General features: G+C 37.7%; 1 protein-coding gene and 1 pseudogene across 1 annotated transcript; both read right to left on the bottom strand.

Annotated features, from left to right (window-relative positions):
- Nucleotides 1–207: 207 nt before the first annotated feature.
- On the bottom strand, nt 208–5,846 carry LOC121420665 (annotated as a pseudogene).
- LOC121419995 (histone-lysine N-methyltransferase PRDM9-like) lies at nt 5,234–24,751 on the bottom strand. The gene is made up of 7 exons (XM_041614505.1): nt 24,631–24,751; nt 12,377–12,589; nt 11,688–11,872; nt 9,344–10,026; nt 8,212–8,461; nt 6,170–7,647; nt 5,234–5,314 (listed from the first exon to the last, which is right to left on the bottom strand). The coding sequence occupies exons 2-6, from the start codon at nt 12,526–12,528 to the stop codon at nt 6,218–6,220; spliced, it is 2,700 nt and encodes an 899-aa protein (XP_041470439.1). The 5' UTR covers nt 12,529–12,589; nt 24,631–24,751; the 3' UTR covers nt 5,234–5,314; nt 6,170–6,217.
- Between the last annotated feature and the right edge of the window lie 1,851 nt (nt 24,752–26,602).

The raw sequence follows: 26,602 nt of genomic DNA on the forward strand, positions 1-26,602 counted from the left end.
ATATCGGTGTATCGTTAAGCTTATATTAGTGTTTAATTTAGTAGGCCTATATTCGTAATTGTCATTATGGCAACACTGGACATCGTTGAGGGAATCAATATCATTCACCGCCAAGGATTCCTCATCAATGATCTAAAATGCCACAATGTCCTGCTGAACCAGGAGGAAGGCAGACTGAGGACCAAAATCATCGACTTTGGTCACGCAACCAGAGTGGTATAGTGAATTATATTCGTGCTTAGTGTAATATATTACAGAATTTTGTGTATTTGATAGTGCAGTTGACGCTAGAGCCAAGATTGGATTAAGAGGCTGGCATTTGCATGGGGAGACAATCAAGATTACCAAAGTTCCGTGAAAATTTTTAGAAATTAATCTTGAAATTCGAACAGTCACTTTCACTCAGCCAGAGTAAAGGATTTCCTTGAAATGGTGACAAAGCCCGGAGTCCAGGCCCTTGTGTGTTCATCAGATAATAAGAACAAAATTAGAGTTGGGGATGGAACACAAGCGGTTGACTAAAGGATAATTGTTAACCGTATCTATCCCGTCAGTGAATATCCCCAGTACCTCAACGATTTCCCCACACAAATGAATGCCCTCATGGCATTGGGGTAACTCAAGCTTCGACAAGAGTCATCCCCTGGAACTACACTTGAAGTTCTTGGAGGGCGATTTGTGTAAGTTCACTTAACTAGGTAAAAGTTTATTCCACATTGCCAATACAATGTCTGGAACAAGTTACCCTTTTCTGTTAAATCTAGTCTATCATAAAATGTTCTTAAAAGGAGATATAAAACCAAACTTCTCAATAAATATTCAAATAATATATGATCAGGGTTTTTTTTTGTGTGTGTGTTTTCCTCTTTTATGTTCAATGTTTATATCTGGTATTCAGTATTGCATCATGTATTTTGCAATATCAGATATATTCAGTTTCCAGATTTTGTAAAGGTGGCAGCGGATGGCGCTAATAAGGCTTTTTCTTTCTCATTGCCTCCTCATTCATTTTTAAAATCATGTACACTCTTATATTTCGTAAAATTGTTTCCAAAATTTTTATAATTGTAATATCTGCAATTTTTCCACGTAATTTATGTAAACTTTGTATGTGCCTTGTATTTGTTTTTATGATGAATGAAATAAATGCTTTCAATCAAATCAAACCACATGATTTTTTTCAAAACCAACAAATGAAAAATGTGGTTTGAAAGAAGTTCAGACCTTCATTTTTGAGCACGATCGCGCCGGCGCTCCTAAAAAAATATAACAAAATATTGCGCTCCAAATAAAAAAAAATAGAAGCTTCATCAAAAGTTGCTGAAATTTCACATTTTAAATCTTTATATTTATGAAAGAGGCATCCATTTTCCATAATTCCTTGAATTATTTTGATTTAGTTAGTCATTCGTAGGATGTGGACGTGATTTCTCTTGTGTCACAGTGCCCGTTCACATGCCACGCTCTGTTGGTGGCAATGTGGCACAGGTAATTCGAACTGAATAACCTTTTTTCTAACTTTAATTTCTACAGACTTCCTAAGGTTTTCTTTTAATGATTCTCCCCTCAACTTATTTTATTCCATGAATTTATTGAACTGTCTTCAGCAAGCATATCTTCATATATTCCATGGAAAGAAAATGCTCAAGAGCGCCTAGCAGGTCATCAAACTCCATGTGTAAGATAAGTAAGAACAATTAGGAAGGAAAACAGAAGATTTCTGGAAAGAAAATGTTGCAAGAAGCTGACCTGGGAGAAAAATTGATGTCTCGACTGGAGATTTGAAAATTTTGAAAAATGTATTGGAGGGAAGATGGAAGAAATTCCATTAGAAATCCTGGAAATGGACAAAAAAACTGAACAAAGTATGTGAAGCATCATCGTTCTGTTTGGAGGAGGTGAAAAAGGCAAGAGCATACGGAAAAGGTGATCTAATTCTCAAGAAACTAGATTTTCATGAGTGGCAGGATAAAACAATGGAGAAGATGAGAAAGTGGCCAACCCTTGTCAGAACATATTATTACATGATAATCTTTTGATCACCCTAGACATTGTTGAAGGAATCACATCATGCACTGCCAAGGATTCCTCATTAATGTTCTGAAATGCAACAATGTTCTAATGAACGAGGTGGAAGGCAGATTTAGGACCAAAGTCATCAACTTTTGACGTGCCACCAGACGTGCTTGCCCTTCTCGTGTGTACAGTCTCAATGAATATACCAAGAGGCGATACCACAGCAAAGGACTATAATCATATGGCACCAGAGGTTGCCCCTGATGGCCAAATGCCTTCCATCCAGTCTGATACCTTCCAGATTGGCCGTGTCTTTGTTAGGATGAAACAATGACTTACTGCCAGGACCATTGAGCTAGGAGGAGGTTCCAACGGTGTAGTCTACCTCTTCAGGCATGCAGTGATAAAAGATCCCATCGCTCTGAAGAAATTCCCTTCGGCCAGGGCACCTGCACACTGTCATCACCAGTTCTACATCATAAGCGAGGAGGCAAGCATCCAGAAAGATCTTGGTGCATTCTGTCACTTTCACGGAACTACAGGTATGTCACACTGGACTGTCAAACTCTCGCTCTAGCTATGGAGTTTGTGGGTGATGCCCTGCTTGGGAAGTGCTTCACTCTGCCCGACTCCCTGGATGAAAGACTTTCCAGATGGAAGCATGAGGATAATCTTTTGATTGCCCTGGACATCGTTGAAGGAATCATCATTATGCACCGCCAAGGATTCCTCATTAATGATCTGAAATGCAACAATGTTCTAATGAACGAGGAGGAAGGCAGATTTAGGACAAAGTCATCGACTTTGGACGCGCCATCAGACGTGCTTGCCATTCCCATGTTTCAGTCTCAATGAATATACCAAGAGACGATACCACAGCGAAGGGCTATAATCATATGGAACCGGAGGTTGCCCTTGATGGCCAAATGCCTTCCATCCAGTCTGATACCTTCCAGATTGGTCGTGTCTTTGTTAGGATAAAACAATGACTTGCTGCCAGGACCATTGAGCTAGGAAGAGGTTCCAACGGTGCAGATTATCTCTTCAGGCATGTGGTGAAAAAAGATCCCATCGCTCTGAAGAAATTCCCTTCGTACAGGGCACCTGCACACTGTCATCATCAGTTCTACATCATAAGCGAGGAGGCAAGCATCCAAAAAGATCTTGGTGCATTCTGTCACTTTCACAGAACTACGGTTATGTCACATTGGACTGTCATACTCTCCCTCTAGCTATGGAGTTTGTGGGTGATGCCCAGCGGGGGAAGAGCGTCGTTCTGGCTTCTGGCTGACTCCCTGGATGGAAGACCTTCCAGATGAAAGCAGGAGGATAATCTTTTGATCACCCTGGACATTGTTGAATGAATCATCATCATGCATCGGCAAGGATTCCTCATCAATGATCTCAAATGCAACAATGTTCTAATGAACACGGAGGAAGGCAGATTTAGGACCAAAGTCATCAACTTTGGACGCGCCACCAGACGTGCTTGCCCTTCCTGTGTGTATTGTCTCAACGAAGATTGCAAGAGACGACATTGCAACGAAATGCCAAGTGGATGCCAAAACGCAACAAGCCTTGTTTCTCAAAGCCATCAAATCAGCATTGTAGTGAAAAAAAGAACACCATACGAAAAAAAATATCCCAAAGGGGTACAAATGGGGCATCAATGTTGAGTTCACAAACTATATAACAAATTGCATCATTGAGGGGAAACTAGATTCATCTATTAAATTGCAATTACCACTGGGTATTTCCATAAGGTTTATATGTCACATTCCCTATATTTTCCTTAATGTTTGTCATATCACGTCTTTGTTTTATTGTTCTTGAGAAATTGCCTTTCGAGCACTTATCTTCACTATTCAGTGAGTGATAATCAGAAAGCGACAGACAAGGATCATATCCTGGAATTGTAAGCCCTCTCCATCATTGTAAAAGGGTTTAACATGTACATCAAAAAGAAAGAAGAATACCCACAATTTCACTGTGATTTTGAACCAGAAAACGGTTTTGAAAGGGATAGGCTGAACATGCCCCCCCCAAAAAAAAAAAATCAGATGGTGATCTTCACCTTTTTCAGTACATGATTGTTGATAAAGTTGCCCCCCTCTCCCCTTCCCAATGCAGCTGCAAATGGTTAATAGTCAAACAAGGATGAACTGAAAAATAAGTTGGTCATAAGTAGCTACATATACCTTATCAGACATTTTGAATCTATCAAATGTACAACTGTACATCTATTTCAGAATCTGAAGCGCATTTTCAAAAGCCTACCAAGAAGGCTGAATAAGTTATGTATTGCGGCCAAATGTGCCATCATAAAAATCAAGGTAAGTAGTAGTAATGTGAATGGCAAGAAAAAAAATGAGATTTTACATACAAACAAGCATTGGCAAATTCAGTTTCACTCTTTCTATCAACAATGTCTACCTTCTCATCCTGATGTATGGCAACTGACACCACCTCTGATTTGACTGGTTTACCACGTTGTATGAGATGTAGGTGCTAGGTTTCTTCAGTTGCCGTTTCCTTTGATGAACTGTCCTTTAGTCATATTCTTCTTCAGTAGAGTCTAAGCTTTCAATTTCCTACACCATACTACCATAGTCATTCAAATCGTTGCTCTGATCAAGTTCTTTGCTGTCAGTTTTGGTTGGTGTCATCAGATCCTCTTTTCAAAACAGGACCACTTTTTACCCACGGACAAATGATGTATGGTTCGCAAATGAAAAACAAAACAACCTTTCCTCTTGAAGTACCGCTTGCAGAACTGACATCGAAATGAGTTGGGGTCATGGACAGCATATGCTGCTTCATGGCTCTGCTATGCTTGCATTCCTTTCCGCAGATCTTACACCTTTGTCTCAATCCCTTGAGGTCATTCACAGCCCGTTGCAACCGCTTCAGCTTCCTCATCTCCTCCACAAGCCTGGACTCTTCCTGGACAACTTCAGATGCATCGTCCCTCTCCAGAAGCTCATCTATGGTCCCCCGGAGCCATTTCCTACCCATGGTGATCTTGCGCCTGGTGCGAAGATGAAAGACGAGGCAGCATTCCCTCTTGAAGAACCAATCGCAGTACTGACATCGATATGAGCTGGGGTCATGTGACAGCACATGCTGTCTCAGAGCCATGTTGTGCTTACATTCCTCCCCACAAATTTCACAGATTGGCTTATGGTTTTCATCTCTCTTGTCCTGAGCATCTCGCTGTATTGGTTTAGGGTCGGTCCCCTTGCTGTGGTCTATGCCCATGTCCCGTCTGCCATCTGCACCTCTCGACTCAAGTTCTGATCTGGAAAAGTGGAAAAACAAGAAGGAAAATAAGAAAATACTACATTATTAGCTTCTATTCCCCACATTATGGGGGTGGCCATTTACAGGTAATCAGTAAAGATTCTTTGAAATTATGGTTACTGCAATTACCATGAGAACTGCCTGAGCAAACTATTGCTTCATATCTAATCAAACCATAGTCCTTTCTGTTTGCATACATTAATGAGTTTCCCTTTTTTACAGTTATAAAAGCGTCAGGTGTGAGGCTTTTTTCTTCAAGTGCTTTTATTTGGATAGGACTTCTGAGACCTTTGATCTATAACCTAATGATTAGGACTCGATACACGATACATGATACACGATACAGGATATTTGTATATCGCACCATTTCGTCTTGATAGGTGCTCAAGGCAGTCCTAAGTTAATCTGGCTAAGCTCCGCTACCGATTCTAGCGCTCATAGCTTTAAGCTTTTTGAGGAATTACTTCCTGCCGGTATCAGGGGTTGAGTGCAGCACTGGATTAATTACTTGCTGAAGGAAATTACGCCATATAACATTAAATGTACGCCACATGACCAAGTTTAAATTGCTTTAGCAGCGAAATGGTTCTTGGGGGAAACATTCATGCATACAATGACCCCTGTGACATTTGACCTTACACCCCTCCCCCTCAAAAAAAATCATATCAGAGTCACTTTCATACGCATACAGATGTGCTGAATGTGAAAATCATGTATGTACGATATTTTACAACCAGGACACACTCACAAAAAAGGATCAACATAAACCCATTTTCAGAAGCATATAAAGAGAACAATCACGAGAACACAGTTTCAAAACAAAAGGTCAAAAAAGAACATCAGCTCGCCTTACTAATCAGCAAATCACTTGATGATGGAAGGGAAGATATCCTAATTACTACTACGACGGGTGGAGTTGAACTTCTTGGAGTCCTGTGTTACCAGTTGAGCTGTTCTGAAGAGCAACTTTGTCCTGAACGCTGGAAATACTTTGGTCACTCAGAGCTGACTCCTTGTCATGTCGCAGGAGATGCCTTATAAGAGTGTTGTTCAAGGCAAATTTCTGACCACAAATGTGACATGAGAACTTCTTTTCCCCTGTATGAACATGCAAGTGAGTCTGCAAGGAATATTTTGTACCAAACGCTTTCCCACACGTCAGACAGACATGGGGCCGGATACCCTTGTGGCGACGTTCGTGGCGCTCCCTGCCGGTGTTGTCTTTGAAAGTCTTGTCACAGTATCCACATTTGAAGAGTCTAGAAGGTGCCATATGCTGCCTTCGCTTGTGCTTCAGCATGTATTTTCTCGTGCGGAATGCCTTCCCACAATCGTCACATTTGAAAGGTCTTTCCCCACGATGCTCTGGTTGGTGGTTAATGAGCGCTTTCTCCGATGCAAAGGACTGAGGACACTCCGAACACTTGAAGGGGCGTTCCTTGGTATGCTTACGTTTATGCAGAGTATAGTTGTATTCCTCCATAAAAGTCTTCGAACAGAACTCACATTTGAAGCGCCCATTGTTCATGTGCACTGTTCTTTCATGCTTGCACACCAGGTTGTGTCTTATGAATTTCTTGGGGCAGAACTGGCACTTAAAAACCCTTGGCTTCTTTGACTTGATGAGGATATGCTTACCTAACATGTCCTTGGGCAGTTCCGGATGGAATTCCTCTTCCTCATCTTCCTCACCAGGCCCCACGTATCTCGTCATCTGCTCCTGGACGTTGCCCCTTGTCCATTTCTCACCTACAAAGGTCTGGTGGATGTGCCTCAGATGGTATACAAGACAACCTCTCCTTCGGAAATACCTCTTGCAGAACTCACACTGGAATGCATCAGGGTTATGGGAAAGCTGATGTTGCTTCAGTGCTTTGTTATGCTTACACTCGAGCCCACAGACCTCGCAAATTGGCTTCACGTCTTTCATTTCCTTGTGGAATGCAGCATGTTCCTTCAAGTGCCCCTCCGACGGGAACTTCTTCCTGCACCTCTTGCAAGAGAACTCTCCTTCTTTCTCATCCTTCTCTGAAGATTTTCCAAGTGGGACGAGCTTGACCTTCAAGAATCTCTTGGACTTGTCCACTCGAGGTCTCTCCCGAGCCTTCTCTGCATTGCGCTCTTTGTCCCTCGCCATCTTTGCTGCGACATCCTTGATGGTCATGAGGTTTGGTATCTTTGGCTTCGGCGGTGGAGTGGGCTTGGCTGGTTCAAAATCCTTGGGAGGAATCAGGTTTTTCTTGTTGTCATGTTCAAACTTGATGTGTCTAAACAAGCTTTTGGAATTAGTATAGCGATTGTCACAGTCTCTGCACTCAAACCTTTCAGCATCTAAATGCACAAGAAAAGAAAGGGAAAGATTATTTATTTGGCGATTAAATTGCACGTAAGGCAAAGAATAACATCAAATGATCATAGGTTGTGAAAAATATTTTAGGTGATGGATTCTGACAACCAGAAACATCTCAAGAAATTATGTTTTTTGTAACATGAAAAGTAATATTTTCAAGCTACCAGTATTTCCATGTGCCATTATAATTTTTGTTTTTGGCAATACCAGAATAAGAGTCTATTAATTAAAAGCAAGCAAGAGCAAATACTGCAAAATCTGATGCATACTCGAAGTATGCAAGAATATGCATGAATCACTTTAAATAGAATCATTTTTCTTCTTGAAACTTTAACATTTAATAAAAAATGTGGTTTGTTAAAAAAAATTGTGTTGTAGTCAGATCTTGTGGAGTGTGGTGTTATACACACAACTTCACGCATTAATCCTGAACATTTACTAACAAAGCATCCAAATATATTAATGTAGTATTAAATCTGCAGAGCCAAGAAATATGGTCACTAAGGAAAATAAGTTCCATAGCTTCAAGGTGAACCAAAGCATACCTTCAAAGTACAGCAGGTTGTTGAGGTTTTCCTTGAAGCCCACATGCTTAGAGTAATCCTGGCTGTAGAACACCCTCAGTTCCGTCCCAGACTTTACGTGCTTGGTGGTTCGGAAGTAGATGTCCCCGTAGAACTGGAAGGCCTCCAGATTCTGTTCCTCAGAATTCCTGGCAAACTGGACGTGGAGCATCCAGTTGTGAGGGTCGGTGGCTCCGTCGATGTAGTACCAGGTCTTTCCCCTCACGCATACCTATACAAGACATAATAAGAAATAATCTGGTCATTTATAACAATAATAATTACACTTACTTATATCGCGCTTAATAATTACTTTGTCAGAAGTCTCTAAGCGCTCTACAGTATGCAGCATAATTACCCTGGCTTTAGCAGTGCAGCTGTTACGCGCTGCGTTTCAAGGAATAAATTCCTGCCAGGTACCCATTTACCTCACCTGGGTTGAGTGCAGCACATTGTGGATCAATTTCTTGCTGAAGGAAATTACGCCATGGCTGGGATTCGAACCCAGAACCCTCTGTTTCAGAGCTTAAACCTACATATATCCAAAGATATTTTTAAAACCACACAGCCCAGGAGGGGGGGGGGCTTTTCAGCTCATGGTTGTTGATCATGCGATCCCAATGAAAATTGGCACAGGCGTCACCCATGAATTAATCACCAAATTGGATAATTGTACTGAAAATATTCAAATTTTTAATCAATTATGATAATCAATGCATGAAATCATAATTCAGCTGTAAATCTTTAACTAGAGATATCACTGAAGGTGCTTATCAAATACCCTACTCTTTTATCCTTTTAATTTTCAGCCTTTTTCAGCTTTTTGTGTACTATGTCTGTATAACAGCTTTTGCAATTTCAGCTATTTTCATTAAAAGTCATTCACATCCCTGGTTCTCTCATATCTGTCTTTACACGGGACTCAGGGTGATTTCAACCCCCAAAATGCAACAGCCCTGGAAATCTTCTTTTCACTGATACATTGAAGTTTATGCAAAGTAGCAGACATAGGAAATAGTTTGTGAAAAGTAGCTCCAAATAAAAGAAAATTAATATTTTGCCTCCTTCCTATCCTTTATGATTTTGAGTTTAAGAACAAGTGCAGTATAATTACCTCCCATGTGTTTGGGTTGAAGCACCCCAAGCCTTCCTTCACAAATTCTCCAGTAAACGGTCCAAACTGCATCCCGACCTCAAGGTCTTTGGTTGCGACGACACCAGATATCTTCTTCTCTTTCTCATCCTCTGTATACCTAAGACCATCAGGTAGTTCCTTCTCCTTGGAAAAGTGCACCGAGGCATTGTAGACCTGTTGGAACAAAGGTTCGGTCTGGCAGTGTTTGCTGAAGCTTATGGTGTCCCTTGGGCGAGGTGTCTGGTCCGCATGTAGCTGTGACACTTGTGTTTGCTGGTAAACCTGAGGAGTCACTATCTGCGTCAATGGTGTCTGCATGCTGGGCAACTTACTCAGTTGTTTGGGATTAGATCCTGGAGCGGCCCGCTTCTTAGGCGTGCGACCCGTAGAAGATACGGCACGCGAGTTGCTCTTGGACGTGTTGGCACACACCTCGATGCTCCCAGGAGCGGTGCTCAATGGGTCGCAGGAGGTAGTAGTTGGGAGGCGAGTGTTGTGGGAGAGGTCCTCTATGTGGTAGGTGTTGCTACTACCAGTCTGACCTTGCTGGAGGGGTGGTGAGGGTTGTTGGGTCGATGGCAACGTTGGGATCTGCTGAAGAGGTATCCCATGCTGGCTGTGTGATGGTACCTCTTGGTGGTAATGACCTTGTACATTGCTCCCTAGACAACAAATGCAAAACAAAGGTAGTTGTATTGATACTGACATGGTAAAGGGATATTTCAATCAGGAATTTGTTAAGTATATATGCACCACATTTCTGCTCACAATCATCCTATTTTTTGTCCGATATTGTTCAAAATTTCACTATTTTGTTTTACTTATTTTTGTCCTCTCTCACACATTTTATGCCCAAAATTGGATTCCTCTTTTTAAATAGTATCCACATATTTGACATCCCATCATTTAGCCTACATGTAGAATCCTGTAAAATTTCAAATGTGACCAGAGATGATGTGAATGTATGCATGCATTATACCTCGGTCACATTTGCTCTATGGTGGCCATACGGCGAGTCGAAAACAGCCGTTTTATTCATTTTTATTCAAAGCACCTATATGTATGTGGTTGGTATAAAAATGTTAAAACAGAGCAAATTTGACCTAGGTATTAGCAGCAAGAAATCTGAGCTAAAGAATATATTATAGTCAAGCCAATCCCAATTCTTTGTTTGTTTTGATTTACAGGTAGCCCATGTGATATTGGTTTCATAAACAAATCTTGTCATTTAACCCTAAATAGACTGGGCTATTTCGATGCCTAAGGAGACTGGGGGGGGGGCTGATTCAGCCCCCCTTAGTCTCGGCGGTCGATCACGCGATCGTGACGAAAATTGGCACACGCGTTACCCATGGCATTATCTACAAAACTATAATAGCAAATTATGCAAAAAATCTCATGTCTCATAAATTATGCTAATTAATGCGTAAAATCATAAGTTTGCTCTTATTAATAAAATAATGCCCCTGAAATGCTGATTTTTGTTTCACATAATCTAGATAGGCATCTGATCAAATTTATTTTTTTTAACTTTCAACATCACATTTATTGTATTCTAAATTTCTTATGTATTTCTGTTTTTTGTCTTTTTGTTTTCTATTGTTTTTTCAATGGAAATTGTCGAGGACTTAATTTTGACCATAAAAAGATAAAATTAATTGATTTTAAGCAGTAAAAGGAAAAATGATACATTCATGAATTTTGGCTAAAAACAATATTTGCATTGGATTTGTACACAAATTCACATTTTTGAGTAATTTTTGGTCTGCATGCACTTATGACATGTTGCGTAATTTCGGAACCCGCGTACCCAGGGGTCACAATTTTGGTCTCAAAACTTGCACGAGACTTGAAGGTAAAAAGTCAGTTAGGGTTCAAATTACAATCAAAAGAAAGATGGATAATATAAAGAATTTTCTTCTGTCTTTGCACAGAGGTACGTACCAGGCTTCACTGGAGTAGGAAATATTGGTGGTAAATACCAGGAAATGCTGCCTCATAAATATTTGAGAGAAAATGGGAAATCATTGAAAATGCAGGGGAATACTACCATTATTTTCAGGCATTTCTAGCATTTCTCTGCACCACACTGTACATTCCTAGCACTTACTAGCAGGCGTGGTTCCAACCAGATTAGACAAAATTTTACATAACAGCCTTGAGAGGCCACACTATTGTGCTCAGACAATATGACGCCTGAAATGGTATTGTGTCCGATCCTGCTGGATCCACGCCTGTTTCCGACTTTTCTCAGTATTTCCCAACTGGCCGGGAAAGACCAACATTTTCTGTAAAATGGCCACCCCTGATGGGTACCACCTACCTTGCATGACAGTACTAAGAACGTTCTCAAATTCATGACTACTCTGACTGGAATCCCTGCTGCTTGCTGTAGAACCCGATGTAGGAATCCTTGGGGGTTGGACCAGACCCCCTTCTTGACCGAGACCAAGTCCTGCTGGTGTCCCCCCACCCTGCACCGGTAGCGGGTTCATGTACGGGGCAAGTCTATGGATGCAAAGGTAGAAAATTGATTGATTTTTTTAATAGTTTTATTCCTACACAGGATTGGCCAGAGTGGGGTATACTTATGGTATATACTGGTAAATAGTGCCTCAATAACATTTTTGGAAAATGGGAAATCGTTTGAAATGCAGGGAAATACATGTACTTACATGTATACTTCAGATTTTTCCCAAGTGTTTCTCAAGCATATTCTAATACGTACATGTAATATTTAAGCAAGGCATGTTTACATTATATCTCGATTTGAAATCTGCCCTTCATAATGAAAGAAATGGAAAGGTCATTTGACCAAAATTGTCCATGACGTAAACTACGAACTGGTCTATTGCAAGATTGTTTGCAAGAATATATCGGGGCCCTGTTTCATGTGGTAACAATTTTTCATACAAAATCACCATCAGCCAATCAGATTACAAGATTTCAGTAGCTTTTAACTATTATTACAAATTTGTTACCATAATAAACAGGCCCCTGATGTTTACTAACCTGAGTCCAGGGTACCCTGTCTGTATTGGGTGGTGTGGTGGTGGGTACTGTTGGTGCTGATAATGCAAAAGATGCTGGTTCTGAGGGTGCCCCTGGCCTGGCTCTGGGTTAGCCCGGGCCTCCTGTCTGTCATGGGCATAGCTATACTCCATCTTGTTCGTCGTGGAACCTCAAAGAACGAACCCCCCTCCGAGACTACACGTACATGTGGGTCTGTAAATACAGTGAAGAAAACAAACATCAGGGTTTTAAAGGTACATGTAAAAGAAAGTAGTTGCAGCGAACAATTAATTCATGAGGAAGTCTCCGAAATTAAGTTTGTCACCATTTAACTGTACAAACTGTTATTTTCACGAACATGATTTTATGTGAATCGCAGGGGTCCCGACATTTTCATGATCGGAAGATGTACGAAACACTTCCACAGCATTTCAAAGAAGCAAAACTAGTGCAAATCATGTGCAAATATATGATTTTATGAAGTCGTCATTCCAAAATAGAAGGTTCGGGTGACGATGAAGACTAAACTTTTTTCCCGATACTATCGATATCTTTCAAAGCAATGTCGCGGACTTGGAAGAAAAAAATGCCTTCGTGAAACGGAAAGCGTTGATATGTCGCCAATCTTCTTATCTCGGAACGTCCCTATCACTCATCTCATCATGATATTGTAACTTTATGTGTTTTTTAACCTTTTTAAATCAGGACATTGATGTAAAACAGCAATTCAGATGATCTTTTTATCCTGTATAAATATTTTCTAATAAATAAATAAATGAATAAAGGATCAGCTCAGAGAGAGTTGCATGCGTGCCTTGATTATCCCGTGCACAGCGGCATGTTATGAACCCTTGAGTGGTCCGTATTCTCAGCTGTAGCTGACCAATGGCGATCGAAGAAGAACCTTGCTGATCCCGATCTGTTTGTCATCAAAATTCGCTATTTTCCTGCATATTTTTCACTTTCAGAAAGGTGGTACCATAAGCTGATTGTATTTGATAGAGTCTAGATCTAGATCTACATGTAGTCCCTAATTTATTTCTTCCTTTTTTTCCCCCGTCAAAAACTAAAAGCAAAATTATTTAGGAGTAATCGAGGAGGGTGCATCTTTTCAGCACAGACGCTGTACATGTAGTTAAGCGGCGGTTGTTTGTGCTACCATTACGAGCCTAATGGCCGTCAACCTTCTGTGTGAAATTTAAAGAACAAGTCCACCCCAACAAAAAGTTGATTTTACTAAAAATAGAAAAATGCAACAAGCATAACACTGAAAATTTTATCAAAATCAGATGTAAAGTAAGAAGGTTGTGACATTTTAAAATTTTGCTTAATTTCACAAAATAGTTGTACATGTAGATCTATGCACATTCTAGTCGGTATGCAAATGAGGGAACTGATAACATCACTCACTCACTATTTATTTTGTATTTTTATATTATATGCAATATGAAAAATTTTAATGTGAAACAAGGTTTTATTTTCATAATTAGCCTAAACATGTGGAATTGCCATTGTTTAACATTATGGTTCAGTCAAGTTGGTCCTTATTGTCAAATCTGTAAATATTGAAATATTGTCTAATTAAAACAATAAAACCCAAAGAAATAGAGGGACATCACATCGAGTCTCTCATTTGCCTGACTTAATTGTCATGATTGTGCACATGACTATTAAAACAAAACTTTTAAATGTCATAACTTTCTTATTTTATATCCAATTTTGATTAAGTTTTCAATTTCATCATTATCTTGTCTGATTTTTCTCTATTGATTAAAATCAAAATTTGTCTCAGGTGGGCAAGACTCCCATATGTCCCCTCCACTAAAATTGAAAAAAATATGGAGAAGGTTCATCAAGAATTATCTAACATACATGTGGTCATTTTCAAACGTGAGTGACACGAAAATCGGAGAGGTTTAAGGGCTCATATGGGCAATTCCATGGAAAATGTTCACTTTAGAGAAAAAATGAAGTTTCAGATTTCACTCAAGCAGTCAAATTTTCTTTAAAAGTAATCTATAAAGTCTCAATTTCCAATAGAAAAATCGCAATATTGATAAATTTTTAAATTTTTTTCCATCATCAAAAAAATAGAATAGTATATTGCAAAATGTAAAAAACTGTGGCTATTTTTAAACAATTCATCTTTCCTGTCTCTACTAAAAGCAAACAAGGTCCCAGAGGTCTCTTTTAACTTTTGATTAGTTAATTAATGTTGAAACCAACAGAAAATAATCGTTAAATTTTATGCCATTCATCAATTTTACAGAAATCTGTCTTCAGATTTGTGTGATTTCTTTACCATTATCAGTGTCATGTCCGTTACGTTTTTCACTTAAAGTTTTCACAGCTTACAGGAAATTTGTCTAAAGGTACTGCAGATTCAGATTCTATGTTAGAATTAAACCCCCTACCATGTGTAGCAATCATTTTCCCTTACCACTTCTCATTTTCATAAAAATGGCGTAACGGACATGACAATTCGCGTAACGGACATGACGCCTTATGTATGCCAAATGGGAGCATTTACAAAAACAAAATATTAGGCTCAGTGTCACAGACTGAGGTTAGTCTCAATTGTTTGAGGATAGCTGAATGTAATATTTCCTAGAATCTGCATGTCATTCAAGCTATTTTTAGAAGTTGGTGAATGATGAAAGTTCAGCTCTTGTTCTGGTAGATTTTTCTGAGAATTAACGGTATGCCACATAATATTAGGATAAGATGCAGCTAGATCTGGCAACATACTCAGATCACAATCTGCATCATTCGTGTTTGAACAAACATTTGATTATCTTAGGTTCTTGCACTGACAGTTTGGAGCATGATAAAACTCCAACTTGTGAATTCATGATCATTGATGATATTACTTCAAAGTATCTGACTTTCACCAACCTCTACATGTACTTCTTCAGTGATGGCATGGGATCACATTTAAAGCAAGTTTGTATTCGGATATCTGTGTTTCATGATGTAGCTCTATGAATCCATGAATCTACAGTGGCACTTCTTTGCAGTATCACAAAGCAAAGGGGCCGTGGAAAGAATGTGGCGCGATCAATAAATTATGTCATCATAGTATTTTGGTCAGCCATAATCACGATTTGAATGATGTATCTTCAATTGTATACACAAGCAGCGCGGACAATACAATGAAATTAGATACAGCCACATTTGTCAGCAAGCAAGATTGTAAGATTTAGAACATCCAAGATTTGATGAAAGGATGATTATACTCAGGATGATAGTTATTTTGAATGAAAAAAAAATCTCAGAAGCTATTTACAAACATTCCGATTACCTTTCAACTCATACATAATCGATAATGAAAGACCGGTTTCCAGGTACTGCTATTAAATTTTAATACCATTTTTTGTAATCTTAAAACTGACATTAATACTAGTACATGTTCTTTATCATACAATACATTCCATAATATGTTCTTCTTGGATTTATACAGGTCTGGTAAATTTTGTTTTCTTCTCACAAAAAATGAGATTTGGTCTTCTCAGTGTGTCGTAGTGGTATGATAAACATTGTATTCAATATAAAATTATCACTTAGGCTATAGCTATTAATTTAATGATACCTGCTAATAATATCTACATATTTTTCTTTAGAGTGTTAGTAAAGGTACTTTGCTGTTACATAATTACATTCATTATTCATATTTCTTTCATTTTCAAACTAAGAAGTACTGATTAAGTTCACTTCGTAAGGGTGTCATGTCCGTTACGCTAGTATATTATCAAATATTAGGGCATGAATAACAAATAAAAATCTTTTCTATCAACTTTTTCTCCTTTAATTAGGTGTGGTGGATGATAGTAACTGGAAAATACTCATTAACTGTTGTTAACCGGTGTAAAATAAATTTTTCTAAATATTTTTTTGTTTTATAAATATTGTACAAAAAGACCCCCTCTCAAATTGCAAAATAATAGGAGATATTACAGATTACCAGTTATGATATGTGTCTCTAACCTCTAGCCTTAACATGTAAACAATTAGACTTGTACCATATCTTGTAATAGAATAATTATATTCGCTTACAAAAAGTGGACGAAACTGTCATGTCCGTTACGCTTCGTGTGTCATGTCCGTTACGCTACATTTTGAGCTAGGAATACAGAATGCACTGCAAAACTGTTGTTAAACACCATTTTATGGATAGAACATGATCTTAAGGTTAAATTAACACCAATGTCAGGTGCATGCAATCTAAGAATTCACAGGAATTTTGATAAGCAATAGGAGGTAAAAATGCTTCGTCCATTTCGTGTCATGTCCGTTACGCTCACAAAGAGTGCAATTTCTCCGCAACTGTTCAACGAAACGATTTGAAATTTTATGTGTATGTAACTGATACTTAAATGTGTCTAATAAGCTTAGTAACAATTATCAAAAGACTGCTGATTCTACTGTACAAATATTTGAATTACAAAAATTTGTCTGAACGTCATGTCCGTTACGCTGGAATTGACCATATCTTCAAACTTAAAGGTTATGAATCAATCATGACTACTATATTATATACAATATAGGACTGGCTTGGGCCACTACGAGTTTGATTTGAATTCAACAATTCCTTTAGTAGATATGATTAAAAAATGGTGCGTGAGTGACAAGACAAATTTTGGACATGGGTTTCTGACCACTAACACATATGGTTGGATTCGTGCCCAAGTAGTTGTCATGGGGTACTGTGAGTACCAGTAAATGGACATAAATAGTGTACCTATCTAACACATATAGTCAAAATCAATCAAACCTTCTCTATGGAAAATGGTACCCTCCTATATACCGTGAGTGACACGACATCCAAAACGTGAGTGACACGACAAGTGCAAAAATACAACATTTATCTCAACATTGAAAGTATTTTTTGCATGATGTAGAAGAGTAAAATACCATTAACCAAAAAACAAGCTTAATTACATAATAACTGCTTTCTTTAAAGTTCATAATACGTCATCCTGATGTTTTATTCTTGGTTAATGGTCATATTTGCCCATCAACTCACCTTTCCTATACCATACCATATTGTCACACTAGGGCTTCTACCACTCTCCTCTTTAGAGGAGGGGGCACTTGAAGGAGGTGTTATGCAGTCTTGGCATTGACATCAACTCAAACATTCTTTTTGTGGCCTGATATCATTCAAAACTTTAGCTCTTTCTCCCTATCTGTATATGAAAGTTTACAGGTTTATACAATTCAGCATCCACAACGGATGGAATAATTTTTCCTTGTAAGAAAGGTATTCTCAATAGTCACACTTGGATGTCACACTAAAATCCAATTCAGCATCCCAACCAGGCTCCCTTTATACCTCAATAGCTTTTCCCCTCAAGGTCCAGCTCTGTTCTTATAAGGGTACCCCCCAACAACAAAAAAATTGATCTACTGATACATGGCAACCCATCCAAAGTTGCTCAAATCAAAATGCGGTCTCGGTTGGGACTTGTTGGGACCTACATGAACATGCATCATTTTGTTGTAATGAATATATGTAAATGCAAATCTGCTCTGAACACACATCGGCCCGCTTATGGTAGTTTGCTGTTCAGACCCTACATGTAGTTAATCACTAGCGGTATGAATGGTGGCCGAACAAATAATGATTTTGAACTTGGCATGTAGCTGCTTAAAAGCAATATCCAAAATGTTCTATCAAATCTCATTCTCACCTAAAATGTTTGTTTTCTTGCAAATTTGTTTATTTCATGTCCTGGAATACAAGCTTTATGGCAAATGAAAAGGTTGATTTACGGTAATCAATCAGAAGGAAAAGAAAGACATTTTCTTTTCCGAATTTGAAAAAATGTTTGGTGTTCATGGTGATCTCTTATATCTCATGTACACTACTTTACCACTAAAATTTCTGCAAATTTCAAAAAAGGATCCGTGACTTTTCTAGCTGAGTATAACAAAGAAATAACATTGCTCAAAAGAAAGGTGAACCTTCTGCTCATTTCTGTAAATGGAGACAGAGAATGTTCGAGTAATACCTAGGTATGACTTTCACCATCACCAACCCTTTATGCAAATGTTGTAAATATGTCCATTGCTAAAGTATAGTGTTTTTTCTCTTGATACATTCATAATTTTGTGTTGATTGATTATGTTGTATTCACCAAAATATGAATTAGGATCCAAGTCTTCACACAAATGGAAAATTGTCAGGATTTTTTAAACCAAGGCAACCACGGAGAGGAGAGAAAATAGATGAACTCAATGTCAAATTCAATATTTCCATAAAAAGGAGTAAAATTAGGAAGATGGAGGAAATTATTAGCCTAAAATAGGCCTAAATGATGTCAGGAACAACATTTTGACTGTATCCCTGGTAAAACGCTTCAAAAATTACTGGATGTCCTTTTTTATACACAATATAATACCGTGAGTGACACAACATTTCGTGAGTGACACGACATTGTGAGTGACACGACACAACTTTAACAGTTAATTTTAGCTTTACCTTAACACATTGGACCAAGTTACTTTATATACAATAAGGTACAGATAAACTGTATTTGCTCCAGTACTGGGATAAATTAATTTTCAGAATACACAGCTCTAGAAAACTTTTTGCATTTAAAACGTGACACGACAACCAGTTTTGAAAACTTTGAAACCCAATTTTTTTCAGAAAAACACTTCACAGAATTTTTTTTTGCTATTTAGGAGTTAGATACAATACACAGCTTGTATCTTGCCAACAAATGCACTTCTAATACAAATTTTATATTGTGATAGGCAATATGTGAATTTTAATGCAAAAATCAACATTTTGTAACATTTAATTTCCCTTGCATAAAATTCACTGTATCTCAAGACATAATAATTTTATGTAAATGAAATGGAAAAATATACTTTAAGATGTCTAGTTTCAAAAAACATTGAAGCCTAATGATTTCTAGCAAGTTTTAATTTTCACCCCCATGTCCACTTTTGTTTGAAAATGACCATGTATATCTAAGATTTAAGAAGGAAAGGTTGGATACATACCAAAATATGGCTTTATTCCGTCAAAATTTCGAGTGTGTGTAATTCCCAATGGCATCAGTTTATTTAGTCAGAAAAATAAATACTGGTACCCAATACGCTTGGAGAGTAGACTAGTCATAATATCGGTTGATAACCGTTACGAAACCCATGGCTTTCAATAATGCCTGCTAGCTCAGTGAGAGCTAGCAGGAATTATACAGCGAGAGGTGTGAAACCAATTTCCAACAGGAAGTAAGAAGAAAAATAAAAGAAAAAGAGAATGAAAGAAGGGGGTTTTGGAGAAGTATTTTTTAAAATTAGTGGAGGGGACAAAAGGAAGTCTTTCCCTTAGGTGGACTTGACCTTTAAAGGGCAGAAAAGTAACTAGTGCATATGGAAAGAGTTCCATATGCACCCCCAACCAAAAAAAAACAAAAGATTGTTGAGACTTCTGGTTCATTCATCTCAGATTTTTCTATCATTTTTTTCTGTTGCTTACCTTAGTTGGGACTCGAACTCACCTCATTTTATCTGCAGTCAAGACCTCTTCCCGCTATGCTAGCGAGAAAGGCTGATACCGGTAGTGGTATTTTTAATGATTATCAGCCGATAGTTTGACTAGTATAGACTCACAGACCCTTTACTGACTGAATTAACCGATGTCTATGGACAATTACTCACACTAGATCCTGCTCGAAATTTGACGAAATAAAGCCATATTTTGGTATGTACAATGTATTTCCACTCCCGTATGTTCTATATTATGGCTAGATATATTATTCTGGAACTTCTCCATGGTTTTTTTTCAACTCTTGCCAAAAAGTTAAAGGACAAGTTCAACCCAACAAAAAGTTGATTTGAATAAAACGAGAAAAATTTAACTAGCATTATGCTGAAAATTTCATCAAAATCGGATGTAAAATAAGAAAGTTATGATATTTTTAAGTTTCGCTTAATTTCATAAAACAGTTATATGCACATACCGGTTGGTATGCAAATGAGGGAACTGATGATATCACTCACTATTACTTTTGTATTTCATTATATAAAATACGAAATATTCTTATTTTCTCTGCATTGTCCTGTGGAACAAAGTTTGATTTCTCCCTGGACATGTGGAATTACCATTGTTTAACATTTTATGGTTCAGTCAAGTTGGTCCTTATTGTCCAATCTGTAAAAATTGAAATAATGTATAATTCAAACAATAAAAAAACAAAAGAAATAGTGAGTGAGCAACATCAATTCTCTCATTTGCTTGTGACTAAATTGTGGTACCCTAAATTGTGCATGTAACTATTTTGTGAATAATAAGCGAAACCTTAAGATGTCATAACTTTCCCATTTTACATCCGATTTTGATGAAATTTTCAGCATTATGCTTGTCTGATTTTTCTCTATCAATTCAAATCAACATTTTTCTGAGGTGGACTTGACCTTTAATGTTGAAAAACTCCTCCGTAACACGAATAAACAGCAGATTTATCACTAAAAAAGTTAGGATCTTATAATCTATCATCAGTCTACTACTTGACAATTAGTTAGGTCTCGCTATCGTGCAGCCACCATTAGGTAGGTATGTGCGAATGCGGGCGCATCGCGAGCACTGGTTTTGGCTGCACGGTTTTCGCACGGGTTTTGCTGCAAGTGGCATCGCCTCTGTCTAGGTGGCTGATCAATAATGGGGTTTAATGCTCATGCGCACATAGTTGCATGCAATCTCCTGCCTTTTTACAGACAGTTGAAGATGCGCACTTCCTGTATATAAAGTTTCAATATGGATACTCGCCTGTGAAGTTTGGATATCGGAGCTTGAAAGTTCATCAAATTTTTGGATGCGCAAATGATCGAAATTTTTCATGGTAAGTAGAAGTATGTTCCAATTATTCTTTTGAAATTTAGTCATCTTGAAAATAAAGGCGAAAAAATAAGATTCTATCAACTTGCAGTCCAGATATAAGAGATGCGAGCTCCCTGGGTTACCCTTGTCACAGCCGGTCTCTCGGCAGTTGAGCTGCCCGATGCGGTTGGCGGGGTGATGGGAGCGGTCAATAGTGAGTCGTTCATGCTGGATTGAACTAGGTCTTAAATTGTTTACTTGATAATATTGTGCCTTTTTCAGAAATTTCTGTCATTATACCGTAGGTTATTATTCTGATATTGATTTTAATACATACATTTTGTCACAAAAACATTCTTTCCTCCCAAGGTTCCAGAGTCAAGATGGTTGATTGTTCAATCATGTTTCATCATTTGGAAACTGGATCTTTTGGAAGTGGAATATCAATGTTGACTTTTAAAATTAAAATGCAAAATCTATAGTGTTTCTTTTTTTCTTTTGTAGAAAAAAATATATTTCAAAACTTTCCAATCATATTTCATTATTTTGAGACTGGATTTGCTTTTGAAAAATGAAAGGGGAATATCATAAATGTTGACTTTTTAATTAAAATGCAAACAATTTTTTTTTTCATATTTATTTATTTTTTTAGTTTCTTTATTGAATTTTTTTATTGTTTATTTTTTCAATTTTTTTGTTTCATCATTTGGAGACTGGATTTGCTTTTGAAGGGAGAATATCTTAAATGTTAATTTTTTTATCAAAATGCATGAACTTTAAGATGTTTATTTATTTACTTTTTTTTTTTACTCTTGTAAGAAAATACATGAAAACTCAGAGGAAAAAATATTCCATTACCAGATGGGTCGAAGTCCTGTATTTATGTATGTTTGTTTTTTATATCAATTTTACTATTTTTTTATTTACTTTTCTTTTTTTTCATTAGGGGTGCAGGTGGAGGTTGTGTTTTAAACTGGAAAATTGGGACAGAATTGGTACAAGTTTTTGTGTCACTTTTGTTTCTCTTGTGTTTAGTGTTTGTTTGGAGCTTTGATGTCTGTTTGGTTGTTGTTTAGAGCTTTGTTATCTTTTTTTCCTGGTTTTTTTTTTTGTTTTGTGTTGAAAGAAATAGACCACTCCTTTCCTTTTCTTTTGGCTTCAACTAATAATTTGAATTTATTTATTTTTCTAAAAAAAAGAGCTCAAACAGGGCCTTTGTAATACAATGTATGCATACAAATCTAAGAAATGCATTGAAAAATGATAGAATATACTAAAGCTTAATCCTTGATACTTTAAATAAATTGCATACAATGTCAATGCTACATACATATTTTACACTCAGCTGCTCATCCCTCCTAAAAAAATGTAATCAAATGTCCATTGTCTCTAAAATCAAAAGCTACATATTACACATGTATATTAACAAATTGTTGAAACAAAAGAATACATAAGGAATTGGTGAAACAATAATAGTTGAAAAAGAGCTTGTAATTTATATCAGAAAAACAAAGAAATACATTAGAAATTACAAAAACAATACCGTACTTTAAACAAATTCATTTACTTTAGGAAATTATCTACATGATGCTGTTTTGATGCCAACTAAATTATATATATTATCTATCATCATGATCACCTTCATTTGGCAAAGAGGCGAGTAATTGTGATTTTGCATAATTTGCATAATTAATTAGAAGAAATTATTTTACACATAATAAGAACAATTACAAGATGAAATGATTACACATCAATTGAGCCTTCTTTCACCTTTCCATTGATACCTAAATTACTTCATAGGGCTCAAAAACAAAGAAGTTAGAGCTTGTTGAAGACTTGGGAAGTTGGGTTCAAAGTGGTCACAAAAATCGGTTCTGTACTCCAAATTTGGATGAATATGCGCGACTTAAACCAGAATAACTTTATAATTTCTTGATGAAAAATAGAGTTCTTGGTATCAGTTGAAAGGTCTTTTTAATTTTAACTTAACTTTACCGTATTATAAGAGCTTTCAAATGATACCAAATTTATTCATATTTGATTATTTTCATTTTTTTGGTCACATACCTAGTCTCTTGTAAACAAACATGCCAAAACCAGAAAAGAAAATGTTTAAAAAGCTCCTCCAGATTTATTTCAGCTAAATTTTTAGATTCAGAGGGCTAACGCCCTCGACCAAAAAAATGGTGGGGCTGTGCCGCGGGCAAGACAAAAAACGGGGGCCTTGGAGCGGGCTTAAATTGTAAAAAGGAGGGTCCTTGGAACGGGCTTCGGAACTACAAATGTTTGTGAAAACGGGGGTCCAGCGTGTGAGTGCGAATGCATCCCTACGGAACGGTCATGTTCATGATGCAGCTAGCGTGGCCTCTGCCGGGTGCGCTGGCGCGATGGTACAGCGCTCTGCGGCCGCTTTTCACCAAAATTGCAGTTCACTAACTACTATTAGTAGATCAATGTGATCGGAATGGCGTAACAAAAAATATGCAAAGCTTTGGAGCGGATTTCTTTCTTTTTTCTCGAAGAAAATGCCTTGGTGTTGGAGCGGCTTTCTTTGTCCTTCTCAATAAGACAAAAATGCTAAGCCTTGAAACAGAAATTTGGAGTAAAATGGGGGTCCCCTCCACGGCACATTGTCATTGACATACCCACTATGCATCATAATTATACTGAGTGCCCCCCCCCCACCGGGGCTAACGCCAACGCCGCCCCCAGCCAGCCCGAGCTGTCGGCATGCATCAGCTCGGCCTCGGGTCAGAAGCAAATGCAGGGCAGAGACTAGACCAAAAGCTTCGGTCTACGTTTTGTTGGTTGTTCAGCTGAACTTCATTGCCGTTGGCTTTACTCACCAAATTCTCACCAAAAACTCACCGAAGTTCCTACTTCTAGCGCGATCTGTACAGGGGACTCAATGGCCATATGTTTATGTACTTGATAAGATCGGATAAAACGGGGAAGTGAATTTGCGCGACAGCCAAGGTAAGTCACTGTTTTTGTTCCTTTTAACTTCATTTTTCTCCGTTTTTTGGCAATTAATGCCAAGAGGCAAGAGGGAATATAAATTTGCATTTTGGTCACGTTAATTTTCAAAATTTTTATTCATTAAACTTAATTTAAAGACAAAAATTGAAGAGCCCCGACAGGGGGATTTTGCATTGCAAGTCCCCTAATGGTGGCTGCACGATAGCGAGCCGTCTGTGTACAAGGAGAAATAAAAAAAAATTATTAAAAAACTCCTCGAAACAGACGGCTGCCAGCTGTCTAGGCAGAGACACGAGACTCAGACTGAGTGAGAGGCAGGCGGACATGTCATGGCGGAGGTTGGCGTTGCCGTTGCATTATTTATTGCATGAGCGCATCTCTTCATAAGTTTAGTTTAAAAAACAAAACAAAAGAAAAAGAATAGCCCTCAAAGGGATGAACTTACCTTTAAATTTCATGGGCATCGACGGAAGAAAATGTAAACCACGGCAACCTTGCTTTTAACATGAGAAATTACACTAAAAAAATGTAAAAAGGGAGCCGGCAGCATCTGCAGTTTTCGCAGCCAAAGGTCATCTCTAGCTCCAATTCCTTCCGGAGCGATCGAGAGCGGAGTATCGATCGAGCGCGCGAGAGAAGGGGGCTGGGGGAGGAGAAGGAACAGAAGGGGAGGAGATAGATGATGTATTTGAAAGTGATCAATTAATGATTTGGTGAATATTTTATGTATCATACAGAAAATGCAAACAAGTAAATGCTGAGGAAAGTCTGAAGTGATTTTGCAAAACTTTTTGAGAGAATTCACTCTCATATAAACATTAAGAGAAAAAAACTAAAAGAATGATCTGCATCGATCCATATATCTGTCCATGAATTATCTTAACAAAATAAAGAGGGAAAACTTAATGATCATGATGGTGTATGTGTATATGATATACCGGGTAAAATAATTCACATTCCTAAATGTAGGTTGTAAAAAAAGCTCGGGTAAACAGACCTTTTTTCTAGGACGATCTGCATAGTGTCCACATTTTCATACTACGAGTGGAAAAAATAATGTAATTTTGCCAATTATGGTAAAAATACTCAACAGCCAAACTATATTCCATGGTAGGAACCGTAACAACGAATTTATCAAAATCATATATGGAAAGTAAGACAAGTGGTTCAAGTAACTTTATTTGGAATAGACCCCATAGGCCTTTGTATATGGCCTCTATTGAGTATCAGCAAATTGAGAGAACACACAAAAAGACAATGGAATGCATAAGACATTAATACATTTGTAATGTTTTATTCTTAACATTTTATGTGCAGACAATATAGAATGTTTATGCATTATAATGATGCTTGTAATTACACCCTATAAGGGCCTAAATCTAATACTACAGCATAGAAAATCGTTCTAAATTGTTTATAGAGAAAATTATTATTTTTTAAACCATAACCGAGATGTTTCCATAGTACACAGAGTTGTCAAAGATCTGAGGGGGGGGGGGGGATTGGTACTTTACAGAATCTTCAAACTTATCAGAATATTTGTTATAATGGAAATTCAATCTTGAAGTCAGAGTCAAATAATAATATATTACACTTCATTAATATGGTGCCTTTTCATTCGATTTTGTGAAAGTGAAATAAAGAAAAAAATAATAGAAACACAAAGAGGATGAAACATATAAGAATAATTATAAAATTATGAACATTATATGGAACCATACAGAAAATCAGAATAGGTAGGTTTTTAGGCATTTCTTAAATGAGGAAAGTGTTGGGGAAATCTTTAGTGAAGGCGGCTAGGAGTTTCATGTTTTGGGGGCAACGGTAGAAAAGGCCCTATCACTTATTTGTTTAGCAGAACGAGGCACAATAAGAGTATTACTAGTGGCCGAATGAGTGTTGTATTTGGATGTGTGTGCAAAGAGGTCAGCTAAATAAGTTAGGGCTCGATTGTTAACACATTTATAAGTTAGAGTTAAGGTCTTATGAATGATAACATAACAAAATTGGGGGGGGGGGGAGCAGATAAAACAATATTGAATAAATACACTGTAAGAATTACATGCACAAGGTACCTCTGTAATGGGGGGAGCTGAGGGAGTAGGGGGCACTTGATTTGGAAAGTGTAGGGGGGGGCTCATGAAATGAGGGGCTAAGAACTTGCAAGTTAGATGGCCCTCTGCAAATGGGGGTGCTTTAGAAATGGAATTTAACCTGATTTAACCTGAAAGGGGAGTCTTGGGAACCAACGCCTGAAATGAGGGGGCATATATAAGAATGGGAAGAACAGGTGATTGATGAAAAGGGTTAAAATGATGTGGTTGGGAATGGTTAGCAAGAGGTGAAAAGGGGCTCTCCATAGTTAAACCACAACTTTAAACCAGGGTTTAATTCAAACCCGAGTTCAGAATACTGAC

Source organism: Lytechinus variegatus, chromosome 8 (genome assembly GCF_018143015.1).
Source record: "Lytechinus variegatus isolate NC3 chromosome 8, Lvar_3.0, whole genome shotgun sequence".
Lineage (NCBI taxonomy): Eukaryota > Metazoa > Echinodermata > Echinoidea > Temnopleuroida > Toxopneustidae > Lytechinus > Lytechinus variegatus.